At 39.9% G+C, this 27209-nt stretch overlaps 1 protein-coding gene across 6 annotated transcripts in view; it reads right to left on the bottom strand.

Moving 5' to 3' along the window:
* Positions 1 to 230: 230 nt before the first annotated feature.
* The window catches only part of NEK3 (NIMA related kinase 3), a 43403-nt gene continuing 16424 nt past the window's right edge, over positions 231 to 27209 (bottom strand). For 3 of the 6 annotated variants that reach the window (XM_023551350.2, XM_003412577.4, XM_064270186.1), the window contains 6 exons: positions 19456 to 19502; positions 15525 to 15618; positions 14842 to 14985; positions 14469 to 14603; positions 4152 to 4278; positions 234 to 2114 (listed from right to left, as the gene is read on the bottom strand). In XM_023551350.2, coding sequence (XP_023407118.1) covers positions 2030 to 2114; positions 4152 to 4278; positions 14469 to 14603; positions 14842 to 14985; positions 15525 to 15618; positions 19456 to 19502 — 632 coding nt within the window. In that variant the 3' untranslated portion in view covers positions 234 to 2029. Of the gene's footprint in view, positions 2115 to 4151; positions 4279 to 14468; positions 14604 to 14841; positions 14986 to 15524; positions 15619 to 19455; positions 19503 to 27209 lie in introns of all 6 variants that reach the window. The other 3 variants (XM_023551353.2, XM_023551352.2, XM_064270187.1) reach the window with 3 other exon arrangements.

The raw sequence follows: 27209 nt of genomic DNA on the forward strand, positions 1-27209 counted from the left end.
CTGTGAACAGATTGTGGACACCGTCGCTGCTCTTAAAGGCAACTGCACACACCAAGGACTTATTAAACTGTATACATAATTGTTGAACTGTTTTTAATGATAAATCAAAGAGTAATGAATATAAGAAAATTCTATTTCTTCAACAAAATGAATAAAAATCTATCCTGAAAAACAGAACAGCAACCAAAGACTTTAAGATAGAAATTTTAAACTATAATTTCTAGGAAAGTATTACTGGTGTTAGATAATACATAACCTCATCTAAGTGTAAATAAAGCATGTAGGGCAGGGATGACATACGGGTCTACACCATAATTTTTGTATGTATAAAAGTTAAAAAACCATTTAAATCTCTGAAAGAGATACAAAACCCACTGCCATCAAGTCAGTTTCAACTCATTGCGGCCTCATGGGGTTTTCAAGGCTGTAAACCTCTAGGGATGCAGACTGCCGCACCTCTCTCCCTTGGAGCTGCTGGTTTTAAACCACCAATCTTTCAGTTAGCAGTCCAGTGCTTTAGCCATTGTGACCACCAAGGCTCCTTAAAGATATATATACATATAAAAATATATATATATTTCTATTTCAGTAGGTCCTTTTTAGCAAGCCTTGAATAGTTTCACAATTATCTTTCCCCTATTCTTTACTTTATCATTGTTCTTTACTGGGTTGGGCTCATGCTGTTCCCATTTGCCCCTGTGAGGTACTCTGGGAGGAACCTGTCTCTTATTTAGTAAAACATCTGCAGCTCACTACAGTATCACAGTATTAACTGAAGTAACACGTGGCAGGACCCAGCACACGTGTAGATGGTGATCCGTGCATGTCAGGATCCCCCATTATTTCCACACACTCCCTAGTTCCAGACACAATTATCTACTCCTCACTGTGGCCTTATCCTTCTCTTGTTTACAGGACTGCGATCTTCTCTGATAAACTACAGTCCATTCCACTCTTACCAATGCCAACCCTCTGACCTGGGCTCTTTTGTGCATTCTATGAGGGTTTGTATGTGTCTTAAGAGACCGAGTGCTGCTGTAACAAAAAAATACCACTAAGGTGGCTTTAAGGAACAGGAATTTATTTTCTTACAGTTCAGGAGGCTATAAGTCTGAATTCAGGGCATGGCTCTAGGGGGGAGGTCCTTCCTTATCTATTTTAGCTTCTAGTAGCTGGCAGCAATCCTTGGAGTTCCTGGGCTTGTCAAGATGTATCTGTCGCTGCTGTCTGTCTTCCTCTTCTCCATGTCTGTGTCTCTGTGTTCATTCTGCTCTTTTCATAACTCAGAAGTGATTAGGCTCAGCACCCATCCTACTCTGGTATGATCTCCTTATAAAAAAATAAACCCTGTTTCCAAACAGGGTCATATTTCCAGGTACAGGGGTTACCATTTCAACACATACTTTGAGGGACACAATTCAACTCATAATAGCATTTAAGGACAGCTGATATTTGGTGAAGATCACTGAAATGAGGTGCAGCTCACACAAACTACCCTGAAATAGGTCTTATTTTAAAATTGCACACATTATTGTGTTTTCATGAAATATATTTAGATCCTTAAACTTTAGAAAATGTAAATGAGTTACATAGTAATAACCACAAATCATAACTGTGAATAAGAACATTGAGGAATGCTGTACCATCTATGGTCAGCATCCCTAGGAGGTAGGCATAATTATCCTCATTTCAGAGCTGAGGGAATTAAGGCTCAGAGAGGTTAATTTCCCACAATCGCACAGCTAGTGAGTGGTTGAGCTAGCAACCAGTTCTGTTCTACCTGTCTCTAAAGCCCAAAGATCATACCCGTTACGCTATACCTTCTCCCTTGAGTTTAAAAACTCATAGGCATTCTAGATTTTTTAAACTTCGTGACACTAATCAGGAACCATTCCAAATTTTCATAGTTTCCCCCTTTTCATTCTGTTACCAAAGGAAAATATACATCCTGTGAACTAATTATTATCCAAATAGTAGTCTTTCATTTTACAAATCTGCTCCGTGTGATTAAGGAACATTTCCTTGGGCATTATCCATCAGCCACTCCCTGTAATCCAGCTCGCTTCTTCAGTTCTGATACCCAGTCAGAGTTGTCGTCTTCTTCCTCAAAGTCCCTGTGAAAAAACAATTTGGATATTAACACCATTAGGGGCACATTAAGTATTTGTTAACTGACTCAAAGCAGAACACCAACATAGTAGTATTTAAATTTCTTTTAAATGACCTCTGTGATGGTTAATTTTGTGTGTCAACTTCGCAGTTGCTTAGCCAAACACTAGTCTAGTTGCTGTCATGGATGGAGTAGTTATATATGATTAAATCAGTTGCAACTGGGTAGAGCCAATTACCTTCTATAATGTAATATAGGAAACCCTGGTGGCATAGTGGTTAAGTGTTACAGCTGCTAAGCAAAAGGTTGGCAGTTCGAATCCACCAAGCGCTCCTTGGAAACTCTATGGGGCAGTTCTACTCTGTCCTATAGGGTCGCTATGAGTCGGAATCGACTCGACGGCACTGGGAATGTAATATAATCAACTTCCATAACGTAATCTAGTGTAATTTAATCAATTAATCAGTTGAAAAGGGAGCTTCCGTAGGGTGTGATCTGCCTCCAGACAATAAACAGATATTTTGGCAGAAGTCTCACTTCATTCTTTACTCTTTCCATCACCTGACATACAGACCTTGGGACAAAAGCCTGCAGAAGTCTCCAGCTTGCTGGCTGACCTATGGATTTTAGACTTGCCAGCTCCCCACAATTGCGTGACCTAATTCCTTGAAGTAAACTAATCTCTCTCTCTCTATATATATACATGTACACACACATATGGAAACCCTGGTGGCACTGTGGTTAAAAGCTACAGCTGCTAACCAAAAGGTCAGCAGTTCGAATCCACCAGGCACTCCTTGGAAACCCTATGGGGCGGTTCTCCTCTGTTCTATAGGGCTACTATGAGTCAGAATGGACTCAACAGCAATGGGTTAATGGGTTTACACACACACATACATTCATACATGCATACATATATACACACATCTGCAGTGCGATGGATCACTTTTACATGGCCTTTCTCTTCATGGTCTTGTAACTCTGATCAAATGATTGGGTTGGACTATGTAAATAAGGTGCTTGTGGTCTACCAATGGGATTGCACAGCTTGCTAATACTGCAAATAAGGTGCATGGCACCCTTGTGCGGGTAGGATTGTGCCAGTAAGGTATATGGAACCCTAACAAGCGGATGGTCAGTTTTGCCATCTTGCTAGGCTTCAAGTGGGAGGGGAGCTATAAAGTGGAAGACAGAGATGGCAGTGCAGCAGTAGCAAGAGCCGTAGCAGCGTGAGACAGCATGAACCAGGAAACCAGCGCAAGATGACTGAGGTGGGGCTTGCTGACCCACAGCATTAGGAGCTTTGTAACACTTGCCAGAGCAGGGCAAAGGCGAGGCCGAGAGGCCAAGAGGCTGTAGAGAGGCCTGCCTGTGGGCACGGGTGAGAAGCAGCTGTCCTGATCAAAGAACTGTATTCTGAGTCGTTTCTGATCCCAAGTTGTACCCTGTTATTTCCCTAATAAACCATTTAACTGTAAATGCGGTTCCTGAGTTCTGTGAGATACTGCAGCAAATTACAGAACCCAAAGACCAGAGGGAGAGTACTGAGGGATGGGGAGTAGTTGATGTTAGAGATGGAGTGGGACAACAGTTTGGAAAAGCTGGACATTCGGACATCTTTATCTTCCACCTCATAGGAACCAGCTTTGTGCTGATCCTTATAAAAGAAATCATTCATTTAATATCACTGGTTCTGTTTCTCTAGGGAACCCTAAGGTAAGCTCAATAAAGCACATAAAAAAATGTGTTAGTTATTTCAAAAGATCACTTCTCTCATTTCTATAACTGTTTTCAATGTAAACCTACTATGTTAAAAAACAGTAAGTCCAGGCTGAAAGATTATATGCATTAGGCTCAGTTAGGAATTCTGTAATACCATAACACATTAGTCATTCCAGACAAAAGAACAAGACATAAATAGTAATTTATGACAAAAAGTAACATAACAAGCTTTTACTATACCTGAGATTATTATGGTATAATTCAAATTATACACCTACACACATGCCAACTACAGTTTTCTACATGTATCACAACATACGTGTCCTCCTCGTCCAGTCTAGGTTCTAGTCTCTCAGGATCCAAAATGACAGAATCATGAACTCCATCAACATTGTCTGATGCTTCTGTTTCTTCAGACAGGGGACCTTTCAAGAACCCTTCTGAACCTTCAGGGCAGTATTAACAGAAATAATGCCAATTTAAACAGGATTTACTTATTTCACGTAAGTTAGATTAAAACCCTCTAAGAGCCTACTGGCTAACTGAGGATAATGCCACGTTCTATATTTCTTTTGAAGTGCCTCCCCATAACACCCAGCATCATTTTTGGCATAAAACAGGTCCGGTAAACATCAATATGTGCATTAAATTTTAAAACAGTACTTTCTTCCAAAGGAAAAAACTCAGAAAATTACAATGAGAGGACTCGAATATAAAAACCTATATTAAATCATTAAAAGTTATCTTTGGATAGTGAGACTAGAGTTCAATTTTTCCTTGAGCTTCCCTGCCCCCATCAAGCTTTCACAATGGAGGGGAAGAAAAGTAGCACAGTAAGGACCTTGTGAATGTTATTTAAAAACTTTCCAGATTGAGAAGCAAGATGGCAGCATGAACAGCTCCATGTTGCCACTACCCCCCAACAAAAGCCACCCTACAAAAAAAAAAAAAGCAAGCAGAAATTGGTAGAACCAACTTTGTCAGAATTCTGGATACCAGCAACTAAGTGAATGCTGATCAAGCTAAAGCCTCCTGCTCAATGGTGGGAAAACTCTACTCTTCCACTTGCCTACACCCAGCTCCCTCCCTGGCTTGGTGTGTCTGCTTTAAAATAGTGGCAGTCTATACACACACACATTCAGAGAGGGAGTCTTTTCTCTCACTCTAGAGGGAGCAGAGCAGACTTTATTCACCAATTATTGTGTATCTGTTCTAATCTCTCTGGGGGCTTCCAGTAGGACTGAAGCAAGGTGCTCAGCTAAGTTTGGCTTGTCTTTTGAGCTCACGAAGGCTGAGAGGGAGCAACACTTATTGTAAGTCTGGCTACATATTGAAGGAGGTCCCAGCACAGAGCCAATATTCAAAGACTAGGTGAAGTCTATCACCCCTTGCATTCAAGAAAATATCTCCCAAAACGCTAGCTGAAGCAAGCCAAGGAACAGAGACTTCAGAGTCCACGCACATCTGGAAAGGCAGCCTTTGTAAAAACAGTTGGAGAAAGTCACTAAAAAAATGAACTACTGCAGCCTTCAACAATTAAAATAAACAAACAGCAAACCTTGTAGAATGGTGAAAATTAACAAATCTGATTTCTGGAGCAACCACTTTATAATATTCAAATGTTCCAGTTTCAACAAAATCTACAAGGTATTAAAAAACAAAACAAAGCAGGAAAGGATAGCCCATCCAAAAGAACAAAATAAGGTGACAAAAACTGTCCCTGTGGAAGCCCAGATAATAGACTTAACAAAGACTTTAAAACAACAGTATTAAATATGCTTAAAGAGCTAAAGGATATATGGATGAAGAACTAAAGGAAATCAGGAAAATGATGCACGAACAAAATGAGAATATCAATAGATAGAAGTAATAAAAAGGAAACAAACAGAAATACTGGAGCTGAAAAGTACAATAACCAAAATGAAAAATTCACTGGAAGGGTTCAACAGCCAACTGGAGCTGGCAGAAAAAAGTAGCAAACTTGAAGATAGAAACAATTGAAATCATCAAGTTTGAGGAACAAAAAGAAAAAAAGGGTTAAGATAAATGAACAAAGCCTGAGAGCCATTATGGAAAGAGAAAAGAACAGAGAGAATATTTGAAGAAATAATAACCAAAATCTCCAAAGACGATATGTAAATGGCCAAAAAGGCAAATGAAAAGATGTTCAACATCATTAGTTATTAGGTAAATGAAAATCAAAATCATAATGAGATACCATTTCATACCTATTAGGATGGCTATAATGAAAAAGACGATAACAAGTGTTGGTAAGGATGTGGGGAAGGTGGAACACTCATACATTGCTGGCGGGGTTGTAAAATGGTGCAGTCACTGTAGAAACAGTTGGGCAGTTCCTCACATAGTTAAATATAGAAGTACCATATCAGCCAATAATTTCACTCCTAGGTATACACCCAGAAGAACTGAAAGCAGCAACTCAAACAGACACATATACACCAATGGTCACTGCAGCACTATTCACAACCGCCAAAAGGTAGAAACAACCCAAGTGCTCATCAACAAGATATGGTACATCATACAGTAGAATATTACTCAGGTATAAAGAGAAACAAAGTCCTGATACAATACTATGACATGGACGGAACCTTAAAAACATTGTTGAGTGAAATAAGTCAGACATAAAAGAACAAACTGTATGATCCGACTTATATGAAATATCCCAAAAAAACCCCTGTTGCCATTGAGTCGATTCTGACTCAAAGCAACCCTATAGGACAGAGTAGAACTTGCCCCATGGGGTTTCCAAGGATATTTCATTTCTTATGAAATATCCAGAGTAGGCAAATCCATCAAGACAAGAGAAGATTAGTGGTTACCAGGGGATTGAAGGGAAGGGGAGGTAAAAAAAAAAAAAAAATACAGTCAATTCTCTTTTTCATGACATTGGTGCATGAGTCTTATTTATTTCTTTTCTGTAGGGCTCTATGACCTAGCACAATGTAACTACTTTTATAGTAGGCTTTTCCAGGAACCATTTTTTTTTTTTAATTCACAGCTATTAACCTTCCTTAACACCTTCCTCTGATACATAAATCTATCCTCAGGGCTTCCATAATATCTGCACAGTTCTATCAGAACGCATGCCACACAGCTTTATACTTCTCTACTTGTGTGCTGGTCTCCTTCAAGGCACAAATTATGTTTTACTCTTTTTTATATCTCAACCTTTCACTCAATAAATATCGACCAACTTAAAAATATAAAGCTAAACCTGTTACAATCAATGCAGTACAGATTTACCATACCATTACATACTCTGCTTGTTATAATTTATCTTAGATCTTAACCAAGCAAGGTGGCTTAGTAACTGAATTACCAAACTTATACACACACATACATACACCTCCATAATGCAGTCTCTTGTCCTGAATTCCTCCGGATAATATTATAAAGAATTATTTTGCCCGATTTAGTGAAAACATCTATAGAAACATCAACCAAATCAAATTCTAATTGTTCATCTATTCAACTAGAAGAGTTGTGGGATGACATCATACATGAAGAAAGCAGAAGGTCATTAAAAAGACAGAAAAGAAAGAAAAGACCAAAATGGATGCCAGAAGAGACTCTGAAACTTGCTCTTGAATGTAAAGTAGCTAAGTGAACGGAAGAAATAGTGAAGTAAAAGACTTGAACAGAAGATTTCAAAGGACAGCTTGAGAAGATAAAGTATTATAATGATGTGCAAAGACCTGGAGTTGGGAAACCAAAAGGGAAGACGTGCTTGGCATTTCTCAAGCTGAAAGGAGTAAGGAAAAAAATTCAAGACTCAAGTTGCAATAATACAGGATTCTATGGGCAAAATATTGAACAATGCAGGAATTATAAAAGAAGACGGAAGGAATACACAGAGACACTGTATCAAAAAGAACTGGTCGATGCTCAACCATTTCAGGAGGTAGCATATGATCAAGAACCAGTGCTACAGAAGGAATAAGTCCAAGCTGCACTAAAGACATTGGAGAAAAACAGGCTCCAGGAATTGAGGGAATACCAATTGAGATGTTTCAACAAAGGGATGCAGCACTGGGAGTGCTCATTTATCTTTGCCAAAAACTCTGGAAGACAGCTACCTGGCCAACTAACTGGAAGAGATTCATATTTATGCCTATTCCAAAGAAAGATGATCCAACCAAATGCAGAAATTATCAAACAATGTCATAAATATCACACACAAGTGAAATTTTGCTGAAGATATTTCAAAAGCAGTTTCAGCAGTACATTGACAGGGAACTGCCAGAAATTCAAGCTGGATTCAGACGAGGACGTGGAACAAGGGATATCATTGCTAATGCCATACGGATCCTGGCTGAAAGCAGAGAATACCAGAAAGATGTTTAAACCCAAGATGTTTACCTGAGTTTTATTGGCACAAAGGCATTTGACTGTGTGGATCTCAACAAATTATGGATAACATTGGGAAGAATGGGAATTCCAGAGCACTTAATTGTGCTTATGGGAATCTGTACATAGATCAAGAGACTATCATTCTGGGGGGATACTGAGTGATTTGAAGTCAGGAAAGGTGTGCATCAGAGTTGTATCCTTTCACCATACTTATTCAATCTGTATGCTAAGCAAATAATCTAAGAAGTTATACTATATGAAGAATGGGGCATCAGTATTGAAGGAAAACCCATTAGCAACCTCCAATAAGCAGATGACACAACTTTGCTTGCTGAAAGTGAAGACTTGAAGCACTTGCTGATGAAGATCAAAGACTATACCCTTCAGTACGGATTGCACCTCAACATAAAGAAAACAAAAATCCTCAAAAAATGGACTAATAACACACATGAAAAGGCATCAAAATGACAGCACTAAAAACTTACTTATCTATAATTACGCTGAATGTAAATGGACTAAATGCACCAATAAAGAGACAGAGAGTCACGGACTGGATAAAAAAACACGATCCATCTATATGCTGCCTACAAGAGACACACCTTAGACTTAGAGACACAAACAAACTAAAACTCAAAGGATGGAAAAAAATATATCAAGCAAACAATAAGCAAAAAAGAAGAGGAGTAGCAATATTAATTTCTGACAAAATAGACTTTAGACTTAAATCTGCCACAAAGGATAAAGAAGGACACTATATAATGATAAAAGGGACAATTGATCAGGAAGACATAACCATATTAAATATTTACGCACCTAATGACAGGGCTCCAAGATACATAAATCAAATTTTAACAGAATTGAAAAGTGAGATAGACACCTCCACATATATAGTAGGAGACTTCAACACACCACTTTCGGAGAAGGACAGGACATCCAGTAAGAAGCTCAATAGAGACACGGAAGACCTACTTACAACAATCAACCAACTTGACCTCATTGACTTATACAGAACTCTCCACCCAACTGCTGCAAAATATACTTTTTTTTCTAGCGCACATGGAACATTCTCTAGAATAGACCACATATTAGGGCATAAAACAAATCTTTGCAGAATCCAAAACATCGAAATATTACAAAGCATCTTCTCAGACCACAAGGCAATGAAGCTAGAAATCAATAACAGAAAAACTAGGGAAAAGAAATCAAATACTTGGAAAATGAACAATACCCTGCTGAAAAAAGACTGGGTTATAGAAGACATCAAGGAGGGAATAAGGAAATTCTTAGAAAGCAACGAGAATGAAAATACTTCCTATCAAAACCTCTGGGACACAGCAAAAGCAGTGCTCAGAGGCCAACTTATATCGATAAATGCACACATACAAAAAGAAGAAAGAGCCAAAATCAGAGAACTGTCCCGACAACTTGAGCAAATAGAAAGTGAGCAACAAAAGAATCCATCAGGCACCCGAAGAAAACAAATAATAAAAATTAGAGCTGAACTAAATGAATTAGAGAACAGAAAAACAATTGAAAGAATTAACAAAGCCAAAAGCTGGTTCTTTGAAAAAATTAACAAAATTGATAAACCATTGGCTAGACTGACTAAAGAAAAACAGGAAAGGAAACAAATAACCCGAATAAGAAACGAGAAGGACCACATCACAACAGAACCAAATGAAATCAAAAGAATCATATCAGATTACTACATAAAATTGTACTCTAACAAATTTGAAAACCTAGAAGAAATGGATAAATTCTTGGAACAACACTACTTACCTAAACTAACACATTCAGAAGTAGAACAACTAAATAGACCCATAACAAAAAAAGAGATTGACACGGTAATCAAAAAACTCCCAACAAAAAAAAGTCCCGGCCCAGATGGCTTCACTGCAGAGTTCTACCAAACCTTCAGAGAAGACTTAACACCATTACTATTGAAGGTATTTCAAAGTATAGAAAAAGACGGAATACTACCCAACTCATTCTATGAAGCTACCATCTCCCTGATACCAAAACCAGGTAAAGACACTACAAAAAAAGAAAATTTTAGACCTATATCCCTCATGAACATAGATGCAAAAATCCTTAATAAAATTCAAGCCAATAGAATCCAACAACACATCAAAAAAATAATTCACCCTGATCAAGTGGGATTTATACCAGGTATGCAAGGCTGGTTTAATATCAGAAAAACCATTAATGTAATCCATCACATAAATAAAACAAAAGACAAAAACCACATGATCTTATCAATTGATGCAGAAAAGGCATTTGACAAAGTCCAACACCCATTTATGATAAAAACTCTCACCAAAATAGGAATTGAAGGAAAATTCCTCAACATAATAAAGGGCATATATGCAAAGCCAACGGCCAATATCACTCTAAATGGAGAGAACCTGAAAGCATTTCCCTTGAGAACGGGAACCAGACAAGGATGCCCTTTATCACCGCTCTTATTCAACATCGTACTTGAAGTCCTAGCCAGGGCAATTAGGCTAGACAAAGAAATAAAGGGTATCCAGATTGGTAAGGAGGAAGTAAAGCTATCACTATTTGCAGATGACATGATCGTATACATGGAAAACCCTAAGAAATCCTCCAGAAAACTACTGAAACTAATAGAAGAGTTTGGAAGAGTCTCAGGATATAAAATAAACATACAAAAATCACTTGGATTCCTCTACATCAACAAAAAGAACACCGAAGAGGAAATAACCAAATCAATACCATTCACAGTAGCCCCCAAGAAGATAAAATACTTAGGAATAAATCTTACCAAGGATGTAAAAGACCTATACAAAGAAAACTATAAAACTCTGCTACAAGAAATTCAAAAGGACACGCTTAAATGGAAAAACATACCCTGCTCATGGATAGGAAGACTCAACATAGTAAAAATGTCTATTCTACCAAAAGCCATTTATACATACAACGCACTTCCAATCCAAATACCAATGTCATACTTTAAGGGAATAGAGAAACAAATCACTAATTTCATATGGAAAGGAAAGAACCCCCGGATAAGCAAAACATTACTGAAAAAGAAGAAGAAAGTGGGAGGCCTCACCCTACCTGATTTCAGAACCTATTATATAGCTACAGTAGTCAAAACAGCCTGGTACTGGTACAACAACAGGCACATAGACCAATGGAACAGAATTGAGAATCCAGATATAAATCCATCCACGTATGAGCAGCTGATATTTGACAAAGGACCAGTGTCAGTCAATTGGGGAAATAATAGTCTTTTTAACAAATGGTGCTGGCATACCTGGATATCCATTTGCAAAAGAATGAAACAGGACCCATACCTCACACCATGCACAAAAACTAACTCCAAGTGGATCAAAGACCTAAACATAAAGACTAAAACGATAAAAATCTTGGAAGAAAAAATAGGATCTACCCTAGGAGCCCTAATACAGGGCATAAACAGAATACAAAACATTACCAAAAATGATGAAGAGAAACCCGATAACTGGGAGCTCCTAAAAATCAAACACCTATGCTCATCTAAAGACTTCACCAAAACAGTAAAAAGACCACCTACAGACTGGGAAAGAATATTCAGCTATGACATCTCAGACCAGCGCCTGATCTCTAAAATCTACATGATTCTGTCAAAACTCAACCACAAAAAGACAAACAACCCAATCAAGAAGTGGGCAAAGGATATGAACACACATTTCACTAAGGAAGATATTCAGGCAGCCAACAGATACATGAGAAAATGCTCTCGATCATTAGTCATTAGAGAAATGCAAATTAAAACTACGATGAGATTCCATCTGACACCAACTAGACTGGCATTAATTCAAAAATCACAAAATAATAAATGTTGGAGAGGCTGCGGAGAGACTGGAACTCTCATACACTGCTGGTGGGATTGTAAAATGGTACAACCACTTTGGAAATCCATCTGGCGTTATCTTAAACAGTTAGAAATAGAACTACCATACAACCCAGAAATCCCACTCCTCGGAATATACCCTAAAAATACAAGACCCTTCACACAAACAGATATATGCACACCCATGTTTATTGCAGCTCTGTTTACAATAGCAAAAAGCTGGAAGCAACCAAGATGTCCATCAACGGACGAATGAGTAAATAAATTGTGGTATATTCACACAATGGAATACTACGCATTGATAAAGAACAGTGACGAATCTCTGAAACATTTCATAACATGGAGGAATCTGGAAGGCATTATGCTGAGCGAAATGAGTCAGTTGCAAAAGGACAAATATTGTATAAGACCACTATTATAAGATCTTGAGAAATAGAAAAAACGGAAAAGAACACATACTTTTGTGGTTACAAAGGGGGGAGGGAGGGAGAGGGCTTTTTATTGATCAATCTGTAGATGGGAACTGCTTTGGGTGAAGGGAAAGACAACACTCAATACAAGGAAGGTCAGCCTAATTGGACAGGATTAAAAGTAAAGAGGTTTCCGAGATAAAATGAAAGCTTCAAAGGATAGCGAAGCAGGGGCTGGGGTCTGGGGAACTTGGTTTGAGAGGACTTCTAAATCAATGGGCAAAACAATTCTATTATGAAAACACTCTGCATCCCACTTTGAATTGTGGCACCTGGGGTCCTAAATGCCAACAAGCAGCCATCTAAAATACATTAATTGGTCTCAACCCACCGGGAGCAAAGGCAAAGGAAGAACACCAAGGTCACAGGACAACTAAGAACCCAAGAGACAGAAAGGGCCACTTGAACCAGAGACCTACAATATCCTGAGACCAGAAGAACAAGTTGGTGCCCGGCCACAATCGATGTCTGCCCTGTCAGGGAACACAACAGACAACTCCTGAGGGAGCGGGAGACCAATGGGATGCAGACCCCAAATTCCCATTAAAAGACCACACCTAATGGTATGATTGCGACTAGAGGAATCCCAGAGACAATGCTCCCCAGAACTTCTGATGGCACAGGACAGGAACCATCCCCGAAGACAAATCATCAGGCATGAAAAGGACTGGTCAGTGGGGGGGAGAGAGATACTGATGAAGAGTGAGCTAATTAAATCAGGTGGACACGGGAGAGTGTGTTGGCAACTCTTGACTGGAGGGGGGATGGGAAGATAGAGAGAGAGGGAAGAAGGTAAAATAGGCACGAAACGAGAGACTGTAAGGGCTGACTCAATAGGGGGAGAGCAAGTGGGAGAAGGGAGTAAGATGTATGTAAACCTACATGTGACAGACTGATTGGAATGGTAAATGTTCACTTGAAGCTTAATAAAAATTTAAAAAAAAAAAAAAAAATGGACTAATAAGCCAACATCATGATAAATGGAGAAAATACTGAAAGTTGTCAAGGATTTCATTTTACTTGGATCCACAATCAACACCCATGGAAGCAGCAGTCAAGAAATCAAAAGACGCGTTGCACTGGGCAAATCTGCTGCAGAAAAACCTCCTTAAAGTGATAAGAAGCAAAGATGTCACCTTGAAGGCTAAGGTGCACCTGACCCAAGCCATGGTGTTTTCAACTGCCTCATATGCATGCAAAAGCTGGGCAATGAATAAGGAAGACCGAAGAAGAATTGACACCTCTGAATAATGGTGTTGGTGAAGAATATTGAAGATACCATGGACTGCCAAAAGAACAAACAGATCTGTCTTGGAAGAAGTATAGCCAGAATGCTCCTTAGAAGTGAGGATGACAAGACTTCACCTCACACACTTTGGACATGTTGTCAGGAGGGACTAGTCCCTGGAGAAGGACATCATGCTCAGTAAAGTAGAGGGTCAGTGAAAAATAGGAAGACCCTCAACGAGATGGATTGAAACAGTGGCCACAACAACGGGCTCTAGCATAATGATTGTGAGGATAGTGCAGGACTGGGCAGTATTTCATTCTGTTGTACAAAGGGTAGCTATGAGTTGCAATGGACTCAACAGCACCTAATAACAACAATATTCAATATAACAGAATTCCAGTAAACAATGAAAAACATCCTTAAGTTCCTCAACGTTTACTACAATGAAGTCTGAGCTGTACATTCACTAAAGCAGTGGTGTAGTTGCATGGTAAAAACAGGCTACTCTTCAAGGAAAGTAGTGGGCGTAATTATTAAAATTAGCAAGCAAATGAGTGAATAGAAGTAATGTAGCTCTGTCGGAAATTCTAAGTACGGTTTAAAAGTGGCTAGGAAGGATCGGAGAACATCTGAAAATGCAATGCTATGAATGACTTCATAACTTTAAAATCAAGGGTTTCCATGCTTGTAACAGACGTGAATTACCTGGTTTATATATTGTGTATGTTTGAAACGCCAAGCTGAGATCAGCATTCTTAAGGATGTTCAGCAAGGTTTCAGGGGTTTGTTTGAGCCACTGTTTACGGGCATTGTTTTCCCTGTACCTTATTACAGAACCACCTAGTTGTGAAAAGGTAAAAGTTAGTGCCAAATAAAATACTATTTTCAGCATATATCTTCCAGATCATAATTCAAAGTTATATCTTACACTGTATTTTACTCTCCTGAAATCTATTTTATTAGTCTGTATGATCAGCGCTCTGATGTGTGACACCAAAAAAAAAAAAAAAAAGTCTAGCATATTAGTAATTAGAAAGTGTTCTATAATAAAATAGTAGTATTCAATTTTACTACCAACCTCTATCGTCCTCTGCTGTTAAACTGGAGGTCAGTATGGATGCGTTTTGCAGAGCAGTAACAGCCGTCTGGGATGTGTTTTTCTCCCACTGTCGTCTGTGAGAACTTGAGGAACTGGCCGTCCTGGGAGGGGCTGATTTATGATCTGATTTTCAAAGATAAAAAAGGAATGCTAGGCATATTATTTTATTTATTCATCTATATCTACACAGATACTGTAACAATAATAAGGAAATATTTTCTCTTTCAAACTCAGGTCTAGCAACTATGTTCTTGCAAACGTAAGTAGTAATGAAAATTCAAAAAAAAAAAAATCCAAAATGAAAAAGTGCAATGAATCATTAAAGTGACTGAATTATAAAAACTTATATATACTTACATATTACACAACACATAAGAACAAAGCCCCAGGAAGCCTCATGTAACACACTGAATGCCATGCTTTTTATGGTAGATACTGCAACAAATGCTATTTTTCCTAATGGCTCTTACTGATAAACACTATTCTCTCTTTTTTAATGAAAAAATAAAATATTCTGTACCATTAAAGAACTAACTGGATAAACAAACAAAAATCTACCTGTCCACATATTCACAACTGAGACCTAGAAACGTGAAAATGAATATTCGTTCTATATTCCCCAACTCCCCACTTAAACCATGATTACGATTTGAATAACTTACCTTGTTCTTCTCTCCTCAATGCACTTTCAGCCAAATTTTTATTAATGCTTTCTAAATCAGTGAGGCTACATTTTCTAACTTGTTTCTCCCCTTGCTTTAAAAGAGTAAAAATATGATTAAATAATGCTCGAATTGGTATGAAAAAGGTGAACAAATATGCAGTTTAATTTTAAATGAAAATCAATGAATTAAAAAAAAAACATTAATAGCCATAGAACCCCATACATACATGTATATGCATTAAAAAAAGACCTGTTGCCATCAAGTCGATTCCAACTCACAGTGACCCTGTAAGACAGGGTAGAACAGCCCCATGGGGTTTCCAAGGAGGGGCTGGTAGATTCAAACTGCAGACCTTTTTGGTTAGCAGCCCGAATGCTTAACCTGTTCCACCAAGGCTCCTGTATATGTATACTAAGAGTTATATAACCCATTGCTGTCGAGTCAATTCCAAGTCATAGTGACCCTACAGGACAGAGCAGAACTGTCCCATAGAGTTTCCAAGGCTGTAATCTTTAAGGAAGCAGGCTGCCACATATTCCTCACACAGAGCTGCTGGTGAGTTCGAATTGCCAACCTTTCAGTTAGCAGCCGAGCACTTAGCCACTGCACCACCAGGCCTCTTAATAGTTACATAGCTACATACATATATACATATTTATGTTAATACATAATATAGAGTAGCCATATATATCAATTACTACAAATATGAAGAGAATATATAACAAAATGATAGAGGTGTTTGAGAGATCTTTATAGATAAAATGAGTCCCCAGATCACAAACGAGTTCCATTCCCCAATCTGTCTTTAAGTCAAATTTGTATGTAAATCACAACAATTAGGTACAGTTTGCATCTGATGTCAATTAGTCAAATGCTTGTCTTAGCATACAGTGTAGTTTCCATGCATAAAAAACGTTAAGGAAACACTTCCAGTTACATTAAAATGTCTTTAACATAATAAAACAATAATAATGTTTTGAAGCATGTAGTAAAGTAGTGCCAGTTTATTACAAACCACTGCATATATCTTGAATTGTTAATACAACAGGCTTTAAGGGGGATGGTTTGTAACTACGGGTTGTATGTAAGTCAGATGTTCATAACCCGGGGACTGCCTGTAATGAAAAATTTCAATATAGTTTGCTGTACTGGGCTTTTTATGCTTAAATATCAAAATGAGCTATTTATATAATTGTTATATATGGTCAAAATACTCCTACTTAATTCAGTATTTTTCCAAATTATCTAAGCTCTTGACTTCATTAAGTCCAGTAACAGATCCGGTCTTTACTAAATCTACATATATTTTGTGAAGGAATAAATGCCCAGGGCCTAAAATGGTGCCTGGGACATACCAAAATAAATCAAATCCCCTGCTGTCGAGTCGATTCTGACTCATAGCGACTCTACAGGACAGAACTGAACCGCCTCATAGGGTTTCCAAGTAGCAGCCGGTAGATCTGAACTTTTGGTTAGCAGCCGAGCTCTTAACCAGTGCCCCACCAGGGCTCCCAGCACAAGGCTCTCAGTTACCTATTGAATGAGTAAATAAATAAACACACTGACTTCTCTTATTTCTTTACAGTGGTTCTCAAACTTTTCTCCCCACACTTCTATCACTCAGTAGTGGTGATGCATGTAGCAGTGATTTCAAAGCCCCCCACTTCAAGACACCAGAAACCTGGAGGGTGGTGGTGATGAGTAGCTTTTAAAAGCCCCCAGGAGACTGATCTTTCCTCCCCCTTGAGAACACCTGGCTCTCTGCCTCTACAGCAGCACCTGACCCCTCCCATCTCACTGCCACTGAACCTGCCTTCACTCCCTCACAGCTTGCTGGCTGGCCTGCACATTACTCTCTCCCTACCTCAAGTCCTCTTTTACAAGACTGACTTTCTGGCTCGCTCTTCATTCTGTTTATAAAGCTGAGACCAGGGTGGAATGGCAGAGATTTTAGAGGGAGAATATCATGAGCCTCGAGCAAACAGCAGAAAACCACACCCTGGAAAAGAACCTATTATCAGCAATATTAATCAGGGCTTGCTTAGCTCACTTAACTGCAAGGCTGTTTTTCTTGAGCAACCAGGTGCCGAGCATGCATCTGAAAAAGGAGGTGAAAGCTATATGGCCCTCCATTAGAGACAGGAGTGAGCAAAAGTCCCTCACAGAGAATCAAACTATGATCTTAACAAAAGGACCTCAACTGGGCATGTGCAAAAAGCAGGCACTATGCTATACAAGAGCAGCTCCATCTTGAAAGAAATATGCACATGTATTTCATTATAATAAACTACGCCCCTACCTAGAAGACCACGCCTATTTCCAGAAAACCCGTGAATAAAGATAACATGATTATCCTACCCTAAACTATAAATGCTGTAATCTCCCTAACTCTGGCAAGTCAGTTTTTGGAAAGGCTTAGTCCCCCACTGACTCCTTTTACTTGTCACAAGTAAAATAAACTTGCCAAAATTACGACCAACTCTGTCTCCCTCATGCATTCTTACTCAGGGAAAGACACGGACCCTTTGTGTCATCTGGATATTGGGAACATAGCCACACCCTTTTCATTTTGTGAAAACATATTGATGTGTTCATTATAACCAGTAACACACTGCTGTTGAGCCGATTCCAACTCATGTTGACCTCAGAGAAGCTGTGTTCCATAGGGTTTTCAATGGCTGATTTTTTGGAAGTAGACTGCCAGTCTTTCTTCCAAGGCACCTCTGGGTGGACCTGAACCACAAATCTTTCAGTTAGCAGCTGAGTGCGTTAACTATTTGTACTACCTAGGGACTCCATGTCCAAAAAAAAAACCCAATGCTGTTGAGTCGATTCCGACTCATAGCAACCCAAAAGGACAGAGTGGAACTGCCCCATAGGGTTTCCAAGGAGTGGCTTGTGGATTCGAATTGCTGACATTTTTGTTAGCAGTCAAGCTCTTTAACCACTGCACCACCAGGGCTCCCTGTGTCCACTATAAGTAGTATTAAAAGTACAGTGGTGGCGACCTGGGGCAGGGGTCGTGATCATTTGCATTGGGTCATGAGGAAACTTTTTAGGGTGATGGGACTTCTATATCTTGATTACGGCAGTGGATAAAGGACTATATAAAGTTACCAAAATTCATCAAAGTGTATGCTGAAAATGGGTGAATTTTATTGTGTATACATATATTGCGTATATATATTATACTATATGTTACTTATATATATAGTGTATATATATGTATTATATTAAATATATATATATATTGTACCTCAAAAAAAAAAAAAAGGCTGGAAAAAATAGATATTAGCATGCAAAGAAGAAAAACAGTGCCAGGGCAGGATATATTCTACTTGTAGTAACATAATGCTGGGAGTTGTTACACATTTACAACACAAGGTTCATTCAAAACGTTGACAAGTTTAATTGCTCGTACACTCCACAAACACAGTAATTTGTTGTTAGCACATCTTTTCCTTTTCATTAAGATGTTAATTAAAATGTTGAAGAATGAAAACCAAATCAACAGTATACTATTTAATGAGGGGGGTGCGACACTGGAAAGTGGACCAGCTGTTACTACCCACTATGTTACTGTGGCTTTGGTGTAAAATCGCTTCACAGCCACAGGTGGCTAGACAAGATGAGCCAGGATCTCAATGTCAGGCTGAAAATGTAGTCTTGATTCATGGGATAATGTAGAGACACCAAAAGTTTTTGAACAGAAAAATGTCAGGATGAAATGGTGATCTAAAATGGCTCAGTGGCAACGCAGAAGGGCAACTAGTAATTCCTTCACACCGCTGAGTCTTATCTTCAAGACGAGGAACTACTCAACTGGAGGGCAATATGTCAGAGTCTTCCGAATACTTACTCACAGCACCTAGTAGTACAGCTTACCCAGTGGATGGATGTTTCGTAAATTTAATTTTAAAGCCCTTACCATGGTACTTGCTTCATTTCCCAAAGCTATCCCAATTCTGATGGGGTCTGTTGAAAAAGAAAAGATAGAAAGAGAAAACTCATAAACGCTCACATTGTTAAACTGCTAATTTAATTTGCATAAAGTTTGACAGACAAATGAAGTTTTTTAAGTCAAAGAGCCAAAGCATTAGCTTGAGCAGTGATATCAGCTTTAATCGCTTAATAATATGCTCAATTGTTAAATGAGGTTATTCCTGCTGTTTTATTCCTAATGTTAAAATCGGGAAGTTACAAGACACTGAAAGGTGCTGAAGATTAAAAGGCTACAACGGTAAATATTAATACATATACAGTCCTCCAACAAGAGCTATAACAAACAATAATGTGCGAGTGGATACACAGGTCGATGTGTCAGCTAAACAGAGGTGGAAGGGCGTATGGAAGTATACCCACGTACATATATATGTGTACATGCTGTAAATATGCCACATGCAATAGCGTGCACAAGGGGACACACTCATGAAAACTTCTTAGCCAAGACCAAACACCTCCCAGGACTGAGATTGTGAGCTTGAGGCTTAAGGACCGTAGTCTCAGGGGTATCTAGGTCAACTGGCATATCATAATCCATATAGACAATGTTCCACATCATGCCTTGGTGAGTAGTGACTGGGATCTTAAAAGCTTGTGAGTGGTCATGTAAGATACAACAATTGGTCTCTTCCTGTCTGAAGCAAAGAAGAGTGAAGAAAATCAAAGAGTCGAGGAAACACTCCAAAGGACTAACGGACCACATGAACCACAGCCTCAACTACCCTGAGACGAGAAGAACTAGATGGTGCCCAGCTACCACTACTGACAGCTCTGAGTGGGACCACAATAGTAGGTCATGAACAGAGTGGGAGAGAAATGTAGAACAAAATTTTAACTCATAAATAAGACCAGACTTACTGGTCTGATAGAGACTGGTGGAACCCCCAAGACTATGGCCCTTTAGACACCCTTCCAAGTTGGAACTGAAATCACCCCCAGATATCACACATTATAGCCATACAATACACAGACCTTTAAAATAAATAGGAACCCTGGTTGCACCATGGTTAAGCACTCGGCTGCTAACTAAAAGGTCAGCTGGTCAAAACCACTGACCGCTCTGAGGGAGGAACATGTAGCAGTCTGCTTCTGTAAAGACTACAGCCTTGGAAGCCCTATGGGGCAGTTCTACTCTGTCCTATAGGACTGCTATCAGTTGGGATCGACGGCAGTGGTGTTTTTTTATTTTTTTTTTTTACGTAAAAGGAACAATTACACCAGTAAGGAATGTACTCCTCAGAACAATCAACTATACGAGACCTGAAGGGCAGCATTCGCCCAAAAGCAAAGTTCAGAAGGACGGTGGGGGCAGTAAAGCCAGGCCAATGGACACAGGGAACCCAGCGAGGGAGCAGGGAGAGTGCTGACACATTCAGGGGTTTGAAACTAATGTCACTAAATGAGCTGCATATAAATTGCTGAATGGGAAACTAATTTGCTCTGTAAACTTTCACCTAAACAACAATAAAATGGAAAAAAAAAAGACAGAGAAATTAAAAGACATCTCTGCTCCCTTACGCCAACACATTTAAGCACGAGAAGGTAAAGTTACTCTGCATACTCCAAACCGTTATCGCCTTTAGTGCACGCCAGAGGAGCCTATGCTTTCCTCGACAACTGTTACAGCAGCTGTTATAGGTACCCCTAGCAGAAGGGGGTGCCCCTGGGTGGTGCAAACGGTTAAGAGCTCAGCTGCTAACTGAAAGATGAGCAGTTCAAGTCTACCGAGAGGCACCTCAGAAGAAAAACCTGGTGATCCACTTCCAAAAAACCACTGAAAATCCTATGGAGCACAGTTCTACTCTGACTCACATGGGGTCGCCATGAGTTAGAAAAGGCTCTACGGCAACTGGTAACAAGAAGGCATTGGCCTGTTCCCTCACAAGGGACCGGCAGAAGTCAGGGAGAACTTAGGCCATGAAGCCCTTCGGCAGGGATGGCACAGCCCTGCAGCCCACGTTCCTCAATCAGCTTTTCAGACCTCTAACTGAGCTTGGATGGAGACAGGCACGAGGAAGCAGCAGGGAGCAGTTCAGCCACACCCTGCCTCATGGGCACTTCACGGTTCTCCCCCTCCCCACCCACCTCTCCACTAGTTCATTCCTGTCTTCAGAGAAATTACAAGCCAAACCACCTTGAAACTTTATTAGACTGTTTTTTGTTGCTCAGAATTTTGAAACTACTTTCCCACTACCCTGGGATGTGAACAAAAGCTATAAAGTAATACCTACAGTAAAATTCACACTAAAACAAACTGGTGAAACAAAGAAAGCTTCGCTGTTGTTATGTTGTTAGGTGCCTCAGAGTTGGTTCTGACTCACAGCGGCCCCACGCACAACAGAACGAAACACTGCCTGGTCCTGCACCATCCTCACAATCGTTACTATGTTTGAGCCTATTTCTGCAGCCACTGTGTCAATCCATCTGGTTGAGGGCCTTCCTCTCTTTCACGGACCCTCTACCTCACAGAGCATGACGTCCTTCGCCAGGAACTGATCCCTCTAATAACATGTGCAACGTATGTGAGACAGTCTTGCCATCCTCATTTCCAAGGAGCACTCTGGCTGCATTTCTTCTAAGACAGACTTGTTCATTCTTCTGGCAGTCCATGGTATATGCAATACGCTTTGTTAACACCATAATTCAAATGTGTCAATTCTTCGGTCTCTCTTATTCATTGTCCAGCTTCCATATGCATATAAGGTGACTGAAAATATTATGCCTTGCATCAGGCGAACCTTAGTCCTCAAAGTGACATCTTTGCTTTTCAACACTTTAAAGAGGTCAATTTGTCCAATGTTTGCCCATCATTTGACTTCTTGACTGCTGCTTCCATGGGCATTGATTGCGGATCCAAGTAAAATGAAATCCTTAATGACTTCAATATTTTCTTCATTTATTATGATGTTGCTTAATTTGTCCAGTTGTGAGGATTTTTGTTTTCTTTATGTTAAGGTGTATAATCCACGCTGAAGCTGTAGTCTTTGATCTTCATCAGTCAGTGCTTAAAGTCTTCTTCGCTTTCAGCAAGCAAGGCTGTGTCATCTGCATATTGCAGGTTATTAATGCATCTTCCTTCAATCCTGATGCTGCATTCTTCTTCTTGAATTTTTGCTCAGCATACAAACTGAATAAGCATGGTGAAAGGATATAAACCTGATATAAACCTTTCCTGATATTAAACCATGCAGTGTTCCCTTATGTTCAAACGACTGCTGCTTTGTCTATGTACAGGTTCTGATGAGGACAATTAACTGTTCCGGAATTCCCATTCTTCCCAATGTTATCCATAATTTGTTATGATCCACACAGTCGAATGCCTTTGCATAGTCCATAAAACACAGGTAACCGTCTTTCTGGTATTTTCTTTCAGCCAAGATCCATGTGACATCAGCAATGATATCCCTTGTTCCACATTCTCTTCTCAATCCAGCTTGAATTTCTGGCAGCTCCTTGTCAATGTACTGCTGAAACTGCTTTTGAATTATTTTCAGCAAAATTTCACTTGCTTGTGATATTAATGATATTGTTCAATAACTTCCACATTGTGTTCGATTGCCTTTCTTTAGAATGGGCACAAATATGGATTTCTTCCAGTCAGTTGACCAGATAACTGTCTTCCGAATTTCTTGGCATAGGTGAGAGAGCACTTCAGCACTGCAACCGTTTGTTGAAACAGCTCAACTGGTATTCTGCCAATTCCTGGAGCCTTGTTTTTCACCAATGCCTTCAGTGAAGCTTAGACCTCTTCTTTCAATACCATCAGTTCTTGATCATATGCTACCTCCTAAACTGGTTGAACATCAACTAATTCTTTTTGGTACAGTGACTCTGTGTACTCCTTCCATCTTCTTTGGATGCTTTTTGCATTGTTCAATATTTTGCCCATAGAATCCTTTGCTATTGTAACTCAAGGCTTAAATTTTTTCTTCAGTTCTTTCAGCTTGAGAAGTGCCAAGCATGTTCTTCCCTTTAGGTTTTCGAATGCCAAGTCTTTGCTCATTTCATTATAATACTTTACTTTGTCCTCTCAAGCCGCCCTTTGAAATCTTCTGTTCAGTTCTTCTACTTCATCACTTCTTCCATTTGTTTTAGCTACTTTATGTTCAAAAGCAAGTTTCAGAGTCTCTTCTGACATCCATTTTGATCTCTTCTTCCTTTCCTGTCTTTTTAGTGACCTTTTGCTTTCTTCATGTATGGTGTCCTTGATGTCATTCTACAACTCGTATGGTCTTCGGTCATTAGCGTTCAATGTGTCATATCTGTTCTTGAGATGGTCTCCAAATTCAGGTGGGATATACTCAAGGTCATATTTTGGCTTTTGCAGACTTGTTTAATTTTCTTCAGCTTCAACTTGAACTTGCATACATGAGCAATTGACGGTCAGTTCCACAGGCAGCCCCTGGCCTTGTTGTGACTGATGATGTTGAGCTTTTCCATCATCTCTTTCCGCAGCTGTAGTCAATTTGATTCCTGTTTTTTCCATCTGGTGAGGTCCACATGTACAGTCGCCCTCTATGTTCTTGAAAAATGTATTTGCAATGAAGAGGTCATTGGTCTTGCAAAATTCTGTTATGTCATCTCCAGCACGGTGTGTATCATCAAGGCCGTATTTTCCAACTACTGATCCTTTGTTTCCAGCTTTCACATTCCAATACCAGTAATTATCAATGTATCTTGATTGCATGTTTGATTAACTTCACTCTGCAGAAGTTGATAAATAAAAATCTTCTATTTCCTCATCTTTGGCATTAGTGGTTGGTGCATAAAGTTGAATAATAGTTATATTAACTGGTCTTCCTTGTAGGCATATGGATATTATCCTATCACTGACAGCACTACACTTCAGGATAGATCTTGAAATGTTCTTTTTGACAATGAATGTGATCCCATTCCTCTTCAACGTGTCACTCCCAGCAGAGGAGACCATATGACTGATTCAAAATGGCCAATACCAGTCTGCTTCGGTTCACTAATACCTAGTGTGCTGGTTAAGACTGTGTGTTAACTTGGCTGGGCCATGATTCTCAGTGTTTATATGTGATCACTCCCATCATGGGATCTGCTGTGGAGTTTCCTTGGGAGTATGGCCTGCACCCAAATATAAGCAGACGTTCTGGTTTTTCGCTCGCTGTGGATCCTGTGGCTGCCTTCTGTTCGTCTGACCTTCGGTTCTTGGGACTTGAGCTATCAGCTTATCTGCCAATCTCGGGATCTGTCGGTCTTCACAGCCTGTGAGTGGAGCCCTGCTCTCCGACCTGCCAATCTTGGGTTCGCCAGTCCCTGCAGCTAAGTAACTTACAGTTACTCATTAATTATAATGCAGTCTTGCCTGCCAATCTTGAGATTCGTCAATATTCACAGCCTGTGAGCAAGAGCCCTGCTTTCCGACCTGCTGATCTTGGGTTCACCAGCCCCTGCAGCTACATGAACTGGGAGAAGCCTCTATCGTAATCCACATACTTGGATGTTCCAGCCTCTACAATCTCGTGAGCCATTTCATTGATACAAATCTCTCTCTACATATATTTATACATTTTACTGGTTTTACTTCTCTGAAGAACTCAGCCTAAGACACCTAAGATACTGATCTTTATGTATTCCATTTCATTTCTGATGACTTCCAATTCTCCAAGATTCATATTTTGTACATTCTAAGTTCCAACTATTAATGGATGTTTGCAGCTGTTTCTTCTCAGTTTCATTCATGCCACGTCAGCAAATGAAGGCCCTGAAAGCTTTACTCCATCCACAACATTAAAGTCAACTCTACCCTGAGGAGGCTGTTCTTCCCAGTTGTGTTTTGAGTACCTTCCAAGCTGAGCGGCTCATCTTCCTGCACTGTATCAATGTTCCACTGTTATTCATAAGGTTTCCACTGGCCAATTTTTTCAGAAGTAGAACTCCAGGTCCTTCTTCCTAGTCTTAGTCTGGAAGCTTTGCTGAAATGTATCCATCAGGGGTAGCCTTGCTGGTATTTGAAATACCAGTGGCATAGCTTTCAGCATCACAACAACACATGAGCTACCAAGGTACAACAAACTGACAGACACTTGTGGAAAGATAACTTACAAACTCTGTTTTACATCCGTGCAGGAGCTCCAGAACTGAGGTGTTTTACCCTAGTAAATGGCTAGTCTGGGTCTGAGTTCAGACTCCATCTTAATGCTGGCTAACTCTCAATCAGTAACCTCTGTGTAGATTTAAAAGTCTGTAACTAAGGACATGTTTTTCTTTGTGATTAAGACAAGGGTTGGGAAAGAATGTTCTTGTGAGGATCCTGATGCCATCAGCTTATCAGACATCTGCTGAGCCAACCGCCCTCAGGAACTACATTGTTCTCTTAGCTATTTTAAATTTAATGTTCTTGACAAAGAATGCTTTGTAATCATCTTGTGCCCACTCTAGACTCACCCTAGAGTCACATATTTCTGCAATTATTTTGTGTAACCAATCACAATCATCCACCTATACCTATTGTACCAATCCCAGATGAGCCCCTACTTCAAGATATCCTGCCTCTTACCTTCCTGAATCACCCAGCACCAATCACAGATTGGTGTTAGTTCCTGACTTAACTATATTAATGTACCCTTCTTGTCTCCCCTTCCTGGAAGCGTTTGGGTTCAGTTTCTGAGACCTAATGTGTCTCCGGTTCGAGCTTGTTTTGAACCTTTACTAGATCTCTTTGTTTGTTTCTACTTTAATAGAGTATGCGTTCCTACTCTTTGACACATCATTAGAAGGGTTTACACCCTGTGCTACCACTAATGGTGCCAAATGTACTACAAGATGGGCAAAGTGGGCAAACCCCACCTTTATCACTAATGCATGGCAAGGATCAGTATGAATCCAACTCCCAGCTGGTAATGGATGCAGGCTGTACTTTCCCACAAACTCATTCCTTGTCTCCAGCCACTTCTCCTGTAGCACTTTCTCTCTCTCACCCTAACTACCCAGAGCTAAGTCAGGGTTCATCCTTGGCCGTACTGAGCCAGGTCATCAGGTACCAGCTGTAGGCTCAGGAGTCTGCACAACTCCCCGCACTTCACAGCAGCCAGCCCACTCCAGGCCCAACCCTCTGGACTAGGTCACAAGCTAGAAGGACCTGTCCTTCTTCACCAACTGCCCATAAAGCCTTTCGCTGTTACTCAGCCACCCGGAGCTGACAGGGTTAGGACTTTGTCCTTAGGACTGCCTGCACAGCTCTCCTCTACATTAGCCACTCAGAACTAATTCAGGTTCTCACTGCCCTGTGGGTTCCTTAATTCTCTGTCACAGGGGGACTATTAATTACACTTAAGTTACTCATGAATTATAACCATAAAAGATACAAACAAAGAGATGCGTCAGTAACGTCTGGGAAAGGTCTCAGCATGAGACTTCCATTGTCCCAGGGATGTATTTTCCAGGGACATGCCACAATCTCCAGTATATGGATGTTATCCCCACTCCAGGAATCCCCAAAGAGAGCTGCAAGGTCCAGGACCCTTATTCATTGAGGCATCAATGCATATGCATGAATCAATGAATATGCATGACTGACAACATGGGATCCCCTCCCTTCCTGAGGTTTGCTGCCAGGATTGGGGCCTATGCAGCCTCTACTCATTCACACATGTTTAAGTGTTGCCTGGCTATTTTATCAAACAAAAGCCCCTTGATTGCTGGTAAATTCCA

The sequence above is a fragment of the Loxodonta africana genome, chromosome 17, assembly GCF_030014295.1.
Source record: "Loxodonta africana isolate mLoxAfr1 chromosome 17, mLoxAfr1.hap2, whole genome shotgun sequence".
Classification (NCBI taxonomy): domain Eukaryota; kingdom Metazoa; phylum Chordata; class Mammalia; order Proboscidea; family Elephantidae; genus Loxodonta; species Loxodonta africana.